Source organism: Amblyomma americanum, chromosome 2, assembly GCF_052857255.1.
Source record: "Amblyomma americanum isolate KBUSLIRL-KWMA chromosome 2, ASM5285725v1, whole genome shotgun sequence".
Taxonomy (NCBI): Eukaryota; Metazoa; Arthropoda; class Arachnida; order Ixodida; family Ixodidae; genus Amblyomma; species Amblyomma americanum.
Window position 1 is genome coordinate 160,484,200 of NC_135498.1, and position 9,707 is coordinate 160,493,906.

Genomic DNA, 9,707 nt, shown 5'->3' on the forward strand with positions numbered 1-9,707 from the left:
AGTAACTTGGATTCATTTCATGGAGACCGCTCTTTTTCATTCGTCACCTATCCACTAGGTCTTTCTTTTCCTACATCATCCGGAAAGCACAATCCTTTTCTAGATGTACAGGTTTTGAGATGGACTCCTGTCGTTTAGTTCAGCACATTACACAGAATGTCTCACAGTCCGTTGATGTACTGTAGAGCTTGGTAACAGAGCAAAACGGCAGGTCACACCAAATATATGTGACCTGCCGTTCCTTTGAAGGTTCTTGTTTTTGTTTAATTTTGTAGATATGAGCTACATGAACATCAGTTCCAGCATAGCAGTCGGTCCATCTGCATGCATTGTAGAAAGATTATATCCCTTGCTTGAGAGAGGTGGTCTTCGTGAGGGGCCTTCAGTCGTGCGATTGGAACAGAGCAGACTTGCAGTACAAATTTTAGTTAGACAGCTTGCTCTGTTTGCAGGCAGTGATATCAGCATTCGTTTCGCCGCCCACACCATTCAGGCGGTAAGAACACTTTTCACTTGACGATACCCACTTTAGCCGGCACAAAGTGTTGTTCTCCTCTGCTGTTGCACTCTCTGAATATTCAAACTTTCTAGAATGGAGGAAAGAGCAAAAAAAGTTCAGTAAGAGACTCAAGCTGATCGTATTCGATCCGGGGGTTTCCTGCGGAATCTCATTCTTCGTTCCTTTTCCACTGCCTTCGTGCCCTCGCGGCACAGTTGAGGTGTGTACTGGGTGTGAAAGATCAACTGTGACTTTCCTTTCCTCTCAGTCCATTTTTTTTTAATTATGATTCTCAACATCTGTTTTCAGGGGGTGACACAGCCAAGCTGGGTAAGAGTGACGGACAAGATATGTGGCCACACTTGTCTAACGGCTTGTTGTCACCGCGCATGGAGTTTGTGTATGACATCGACCACACAATAACGTTCGCGCGCGCACTGCGCTACTCGAAGTACAAGCTCATTTTGGACAACAGTGGCTTCTACAACGGACAGTACCGCCCACCGAGTGGCAGTGTCACGTACGAAGCGCTGGACGATCTCGTTGGGAAGTCGACGGTCGCGAGCGTTCTCAAGCGCTTGTACAGAAGGGACGACTTGAATCTTTCGAGAGACTGGCGGAGCAAGGCAACGCTACATTGTGGATCGACACAAACGACATTCGCTTTGAATGACTCGCTGTACCTCTTCGACATCAAGGCTGATCCATGTGAGCTGCACAATTTAGCCAGCGTCCTTCCTGACGTAAGTACAGACGCGATCTTGGGTTGATCATGCACTTGCCGCGCCTATATGAAATGGAACAATTTTTTTCATTTTCACTCCTACACTAAAGCTGAAGACGATTCGTAGGCATCATTGGTCGAGAGAAAAACTTTTGAATACAAAAGAAAAGTCATCTTTTTGCTCATGGTTACAGTGTTATTAGTGGCTGAATGCGAATAACGTGTTCAATTTCACATTTCACACCCCTGTTCTATTGGAGACAAATTTTAGGGCACAGCGTGAACACGTCATCAATAGCCTCAGTGCGCCGCGTGACAAAGGCACTTACAATAATAATAATAATAACTTTATGTGCATAAAACGCATATGATGCCGGAGGCCTGCAGAAAAAGCTGTCATTAAGGCAGCTTTACAAGGCCGTAGGTCCACACGCTGGCAACTACAAGTAGCGGTCAACAGTCATGAACAAATATATACAACAAAGTCTGAGACAGCAAACAAAAGTTATTATATTGAAAAAAGGAAATTTCCACAGAACCTTACTGTAACAAGAGGGCACACAATTTCAACAAATCTCATCGCCGAAGATATAAAAGATGGCATAGCAAATGTAAGTGATGGGTTGAGATAGAATGTTGTGAGACTATTTTGTTGTTTTGATGATATTTTTTTAGTTCCTAAAGTAGTGACGAAGTTTCCTGAAAGTAATATTCTCGGGTTGGTATGCACTTCTTATGCAACGTATGTAAAAGTCTTGGTGACCGGATTTTTAAGATTTGCAAACCATATGTTGTCCTACATGTTTCAGCTTCCCATCTCAAAATTTCGCGTGTTGTATATGTTGGGATGATTTCTTAGGTTGGCTATCTGGCGCGAGAAACAAGTACCATTTTTATCTCTTCTTTGTATTGTTTGCACAGACGATAATCATAAGTCTTCGTAAAAGGCATCACGTTATACATCAGAAATAATCGTTCGAAGGATAGCACATGAGGACACTTGCAACGGCACGTAGAAACTTTTTTGCAGAACATGAATTTTGTGTATATTGTTTTGCGTCGTAGAGGCCCAAACTAAATGGCAATAATTAAGTCTTGAACAAAACAAGGTATTATACAGCAGCATTATTACATTACGCGGTAGTGAACTTGGATTTCGGTATATGAGGCCGACTACTTGCGAATTTTTTTTTTGTTAAGCAGTTAAAATGTGCATCGCAAAATAAGGACTGGTGAAATATAACACCTAATGTTTTAATACAAGGTACCATTTCAACTGGGGTTGATTTGAGCAAGACAGTTTGGCTAGTTGTTCTTGGTTTATCTCTAGCGTGAAATAAAACTGCCTTTGTTTTTGTGTCTTCATTTTTAAAAGGTTTTCTTCAGTTCATTTCTCTTGCTTAGCTAGGCTTTCATTCGCATAGCGAATTACTTGATCGGTATCGTTTGCTGAAGAATAAACTCGTATGGTCTGTATCTGGAGCTACACTGACAATGTCATTCACGTAGAGATTAAAAAGGAATTACCCCAAAATATTGCCTTGCGGCACGCCACGATTAACTGCCCGCGAGTCAGAACAAATTCCTTCTATTTCTGCAATTTCCTTCCTATTGTTTAAATATGATCGGATTAACGAAGCAGCCACACTCCGAAAACCATATCTTTCTAGCTTCCTGATGAGTAGTTGATAATTTATGAGGTCAAAGGCCCTTGAAAAATCTATAAATATGACTAATAATATGTTTTCTTGTTCAATGTGGTCAAAAATGTACTCTCTTTGGGCAAGAAGCGCCGATAACTCCCTTTCGGAAGCCATACTGGCAATCAACTATGAGGCTATGTTTCTCTTCAAATTTTGAAAATCGCTTCAGAATGATTTGGAAATAGAGAGCAGCTCTCGCGAATAGATTTTTCTTTTGCTGAAAATTGTGTTGAATTAGTCGTCTCCGAAGAATGCGCAGCTTAATTCGGAAATGCAACACATCACGCCTTGCGGCCTCCAAGGTGCAAGGGGACGCGCATCTAACATGCTTCGGAGTCCACGTGGATCGTCTTTTAAGTGATCCGAGCCCAAACCTGCTGGCGCATACAGAAGTCTCCCCCAAAACCACGATCGCCTACTTACAGCCGTTCTAAATTGCAGCTCATCAGTTTGTCTGATGGTGTTAGTAACTAAAATTCAAAGGACCAAGTAATTGGGGTTTTTAATGAAACCAAAGCGCCCTTTCTTTCACTATCAGCACAAAACCAGTCTTTCTTTACTTTTTACTGACTTTTACCGCGGACACGCTCACATGACCTTCGTTATCTCCTTCGCCTATTGGCTCAGAGATGCTCATCTGGCCAGCATTGACATCGAGACAAGTACTAGGATATTCGAACAAAGTATGTTCATTTGTTTCTTCAAACTTACCACGCACACAACAAGAGTCATGCTCCTGGTCATATTTCATCGAATAGTTGTGCGTTCAAAGCCACCCTGATCTCGCTTCGAAGAATGGGATGTTAGCGCCATAATTATTATAAAGCAATTCGGTACTGAATTTTACCTGTTCCCTTTAAATAAAGGACCCTAGTTGGATCTATTTGCCATCAACTTTGCACACTGCATAACCTATTCCTCTCTAACGCTGCGTTTCAAGCTGCATTTCCTCTCCCACCATCCTCCTCTTCCGCACTCCGTTATGAATAAAAAACCGAGCGCTTATTCACGCAGAAATTTATAACTTGTGCGGCTGAAAGACAGCGATGATACTAAGCCTAAATGTTCAGGAGGAGAGATGTTCTTTTTACTACAGTCGTTTGCTTATCTCCCAAATTTTACTTAGGTGCAAAAAAGTGCTGCTGCCGATTACCCTGGCCTTGAGAGCTTTGCGTAGCCAGATTGTCACGGACATGCAGTATAATAATTGAATCCGTTGTAATCATTTTCATAGCACTGACATGTCGAAATAGGAAATAAGCAGAAACACATGTATTTTTTCTAAGGCATGTCCAGTTTTCTCGGGGAAAAATCTAGAAAATTGAAAAATTTTACGACACTGTCATGAAAATATTAAATGTAATGATCCAATATTCAGATATGTAGGAAAATCTTTCTTTTAAAGTGTTCCCACCGATCGAATTGAAGAGTTAACACTGCCATATAAATGCCATAGGGAACGCTGTTGACGATTTAAAAAACGTGATTAGAAAAAAAAAGACTGCCATGGGGTGTTCTGTAGATATATTGATTATCATAGTGAGATCTTACATTATATGGAAACGTTGCGTTCATAAATGGTTTCCCGGTCTAAAATGCTTTTGTCCAAAATTCCTGAGTATGCTATATGGCGTTGCGAAGGCGAGAAGCGGAGATTCCGCCAAACGAAAGAGCAAAAGGTCATGTGTATCACTAGCATGTGCTAGCATGTGCATGAGATCGTATTTCTTTGCATAACACGACACGAAAAAAAGTGGCCAGCAAGAATGACACACGAATACGCCACATATGCCATAAGAGTTGCAGTACTCATGCAATACAGCAGTAAGAGTAATATTACACAAGTGTACATTGATATCTCCAAAACATTCCTTTAGACTGCCAATGCCGTGCTTCCCTATTGGCTTAGGCATCCGGGTCAAAAATTTATTCGTTCATGAAATATTCTTGAGTAAGGCGTAAAGCTGGGCTGGTTGATTCTGACTGGTGATGTAGTTAGCGCCAAAAAGGAGGACGGAGGTGTAAGCGGTCGTGTTGCGTCTTTCTCCAACCTTGGCTCTCGTCTTTGGCGCTAACTACATCATGAACTCTTCAGTAAGAAACATGCCATGCGGAACACTTGCTCGCAGAGGGTAGTGGCCAAACAAATGTTTTGCAGCGACAGCTACACCACGCCACCTCTTCGACCCTTCAGCGTGGCACCACCTGAGCTCCGTGGTGGCGCCGTCGGTCACGTGGGCTGGTCACGTGGTGCGGAGCAGCTGCAACAGGTGTGTGCATGCCTCGTGTCAAGTGGGACGAAGACGAAGAAGGAACGCCCAGCGAAACAGAGCGGCGAAAGACTAACTTTGCAATTCGATTGAGCGAGTTCCACTTGACCAGATGTAGCTATCGCGTCACTGCAGGTTTAACCAGAGCTGAACCACAGCCATTTCTCATGGATTGCTGCCATTGCCTTTCCTTTTTTTATTTTTCTGCTCTGCAGGTTGTCCAATTCATGATGAAACGCCTGGACACCTACAACGCCTCTGCGGCAACGCCGTTGAACGAGCGGAAGCACACTTCAATTCCCTTCCACATTCAAGATGGCCTCTGTGCGCCTTGGGTTGCTCCAGCCTTGATACCAGGCTCAATTGATGACACGTCATCAGCATTACCAGCGATATCAGGTATTATACGTGTTTCACTTAATGAGTACAAAATGAGGGGCGTCGAAAAATATCATCGCTCTAGGGGGTTAAAACAAAAAAGAGTGGAACAAGGGAGCGCATACGCTAAAAGGCTGGGCTTTAAACTTTTTTTACTTCGTAGTATTCAGAGAGGCCACAGAGCAAAGGAAGCTTTGAAAGATCTTCCTTACCAAACGGATACCCTCTTTGATTTAGTGCGCACCAGCTCAAATAGTGCTATTCCCACCGGTCTATGCGGAATCAGTAGGCCGTGGTGGAAGAATTTGGCCGCTGTTGCCAGAGCAACAGAGCCCTACTGAAGCTCGTATCTCCGAAAATCGACCTTCTTTGCTTCGGAACATTACAAAATGCTAGTAAGGTGCACGCTTCCTATCAGGAGAAGCGGTCACCCTTGCAACGTGTGGTTGATGTCGTCAGCAGCCTCACTCGTTGCTCTACCAGGTCTTCCAGCGCATAACGCACAGGCGATGGATTGACGGAAACCCGTAAACTAACAGAACTAGTTAACATCAGTGATGCGATCTTAGGCACGGGGATGTATTTCAACTTATTTTTTTTTGTTTACAGACTACCAATATATGTGAAAGGTTAAAATGCAAACAAGCTTGCATTTAGAAATATGCTACAGACCACAAGGCAGACCTTTTCGAGCGCGCCTAGTACTTGCCGCCTGCTCACTACACTGCAAGGGTCTTGCAAAGTATTGGATTTTGTGCAGCAAATAAATTCTCAATGATCGTGATCCAAAGAATGATTTCATGTCGTGGACGTTGGCCACGCGTGCAACCACGTCAGGCGGCCTAGAAAGATGGCAGCGGGATAAATGGCTTCAGGTGAAGTCGGCATGAGCTCAAGAGATTAACATTTTTACTGACTCCTGAGCCCTTCGACAAATTCGGAATCGGCACCAGCTCTTGCAGTAGACGGATATATAACGGAAGTAAAGCTCCCAGATTTTTAACCCAGCATTTTCTTCCACCTGTCATAGTGAGTGCATGCGCCCCTGTGCTTAGCTGAATGCATGATTTAGTGCCTGACTGTGTCTTACGTCTTCCTCACAGCTGTGTCCCGCCGTCGTAAGATTTATTCGGGTAGATAGGTAGCACTAGAGGTATTGCTACGCACTGCTAATGGTGGCTAAAAAAATGGCGTTTTTTACTTAAGAGAATGTTGCTTGCGCATATTTACTATGAAACGTTCCCGCCTGTATCTGGAACGATACATGCTAGGCAAAATGTTTGCTTGCAGAGATGTACTATTATAGACCTATACAAAAAAAAATCTGACGCGTGCCAAATTCATCTCCGCGAGCAGTCGTATGAACAGTGTGATTTCTGGTGAATAATATTTCTCGCTACTAATTATTGAACCGAACGATCAGAGCTGAAAGCTATTTGTTTATTACATTAGTGATTAGTGGCTGATCACCCCTGTGAAGATCCTCTGCACCGTCGATCCATTTCAGATCTTAGTGGTGGCACACTAAAGGAGCCATCGTATTGCGCAACTACATTTACCTACACGCGTATCTCATATTAAGAAGTTGATGGCATTTTTATAAATGGCAAATGAAGTTTCCTGCATGCTTGGTTAGTTATCCTAGTTGCTGACTTTTGAAATCTGAAGCTACTTATTATAAGTATAATATGCATTTTCTTTTTCAGGACTAAAAAATTACCTCGGAAATTTGGGGCTACAACTTGTGATTTATTGGATTTATCATTATAGGCTAATAAAAAATTTTTCTTGAATATTACTAATTTTGAATAAGCTAATAAACTAGGAATGTTTATCATGTATTGTCGAATGGTGTGTTCATTATTACTCGCCATGGATTACTTAAACCTTTTTTTGCGCCTGACAATTTCATTTTCCATATGGCCAAATACATCGGCATCTCCGGAGGATTCCATCTCGCGAACCGCAGTCATAAGTCGTCTTTTGTTGCGTGATTTATAAACGAGGAGGGTTGCTTCAGAATAACAAAAACATTTGCTAGGAAATGCATCAGCAAACTTTCTAACAGCGCGGTGGATTAAAAGCTAGAAATGCAGTGAGAAAAACGCTAAAAAAGATGGGCAAAACAAACGAGATCGAAGAATATTCTGCTGCGTGCGTATATTTTCGGCAAGAGAACGAAGACAAAAAGACGTTTTTCAAAGCATTTTGATCGGCTTCCTATGTACTGGTGAAATTACGAGAGGTTTAAAAATATCTATCTTCCGAAAAATGTTCCGTCGAATCCCCCAAGGTGGAGAAGATTTGTAATAAGAGAGTAATTACTCATTGGAATCTACCCAGGGGCAGCCATACGGCTGCAAAGGAAAGCTAACAGCTTTCTCAGAAACTTCGTAGTTAAAGAAAAATTCGTCCTGGTAAGGGATGTTCCTTTACTTGCCTTTGTAGCTTTCCTTTGTAGCCGTATGGCTGCGCCTGGGTGGATGCCAATGAGCCATTACTCCCTTATTACATATATATTTTCCACTAGTCTTTCGAAACTTCTCGAAAACGAGCACGAATAATTTCCGAATGATTGCTTCGCTCCCTGTTTAAAGTGACACAGAGGAAAAAATTGCTCACGAGTGCCTGGTGTTTTTTTAGGAAAGATCGGGTTTCCGCCGTGAGCTGATACGCCCAGAGGGGGCGAACGACTATTTTACTACTTCCTGCTTGGTTCCCTCCGCCCAGACGGCACCTTGTTATCATGTTTGATGATAAGCAGATTGATCGCTATTTCGACCGCTACAATGGGTCTCAATACTGACCGCAAACTCAGGTGGATATTATGGTGAGCTTGTTATACCTTCTGACACATTTCCAGTCAAACTAAAAATGATGTAACAGCACAATATAGGAATCCTCGTAAGAAATAAAAAGCGGCCCATGTCCCGCTGCTAACCTCGGAGAAGTTTTAGAGGTGTTCTAAGTTCAATCCCAATTTTGAAGCGAAGGTATTGGAGAGCTTGAAATAGGTGACGGCTCAGCTTAGGGCACAAGAAAAAACACAGTTATTCGCAGTGGAGCTGCCAGTTTCAAAACAAAACATGGTGAATATTTGCTCTCTTTTCATCACTATCTTGGACAAACCAAGCAAACAGATAAAGAAGGTAAAAAGTTTAATTAAACAGCCAACACATTTTCATGAAACGCCTTTAGTTTGACGAATTCTTTGCAGCTAATTTTTCATCGACAATAAGTGACCTTAACGCAGAATTATTCTCGTGCTGTGTGCCTGGAATGGAACAGTTTAACTCCCTTCGGTCGTTTTCCGCTCCGGGGGCTAAACGAACTAGTATGGTTACTAGAAACAATTCTTTTCGCAAAGCCGCTAGTGCACCACATCAGAGTGCGGATTTTAGTATATACTATAGCTCACTAGAAAACATTCTGATAAATTTTTTGAAGGGTTGCCACGAAAATGCTGGAATGCCACGAGAGCTGAAGATATCTTTTATTCGACCAATCCATAAGCTGAGCATTAACCAGGGACACAATTACATCTTAGACAAAAGCTTACTCCCCATTCTAGCATCCATATTGGACACAATACTTCATGAGAGTATGGTCTCGTTCTGTGAGAAATTTTCAGCACTGATCCCAACGCAATAAAATTTCTGCTATAGGCCTAACTTCATAAACCCCATGCCGCGGTTTTCCGACCTAGTAAACAAACACATTCATGAAAACGAGATAGTATAAGGCCCATTTTTTAGACTTTGCAATCACTTTCGATAACGTCAATCAGGGAACTTTTTTCTAGAAGCACTTATAGTGCGGATTACCCATGCCGCATGAAAAATGCACAGAAACTGTTCCAACCACGCCTGTGAGGTTCGAATAAGGAGCTCTCGCGGTGACCTTCAACACGCAATACATGCTGTACCAGACGGAGCAGTGAAAGGGCCACTAGTTTTAAACTTTTATGTAAAGAGCCTACACAGCTTTAGTCGCGTCTGCACCGTTATCGTAATCTCATTTCCCTCACTCAACCCAAATATTGATATTTCAAGGCGCTGATCCTCTTCATAAAAGACATGGACAAAGTTCTGAAGTTGTATTTGGTAAAACAAAACAATCCTCATAAGCGGGGA

At 42.4% G+C, this 9,707-nt stretch overlaps 1 protein-coding gene across 7 annotated transcripts in view; it reads left to right on the forward strand.

Annotated features, from left to right (window-relative positions):
• The window catches only part of LOC144121929 (arylsulfatase B-like), a 74,247-nt gene extending 66,837 nt beyond the window's left edge, over window positions 1-7,410 (forward strand). For all 7 annotated transcript variants that reach the window (XM_077655369.1, XM_077655376.1, XM_077655371.1 and 4 more), the window contains 3 exons: window positions 809-1,242; window positions 5,412-5,595; window positions 7,281-7,410. In XM_077655369.1, coding sequence (XP_077511495.1) covers window positions 809-1,242; window positions 5,412-5,595; window positions 7,281-7,366 — 704 coding nt within the window. In that variant the 3' untranslated portion in view covers window positions 7,367-7,410. The remainder of the gene's footprint in view (window positions 1-808; window positions 1,243-5,411; window positions 5,596-7,280) is intronic.
• Window positions 7,411-9,707: the final 2,297 nt, after the last annotated feature.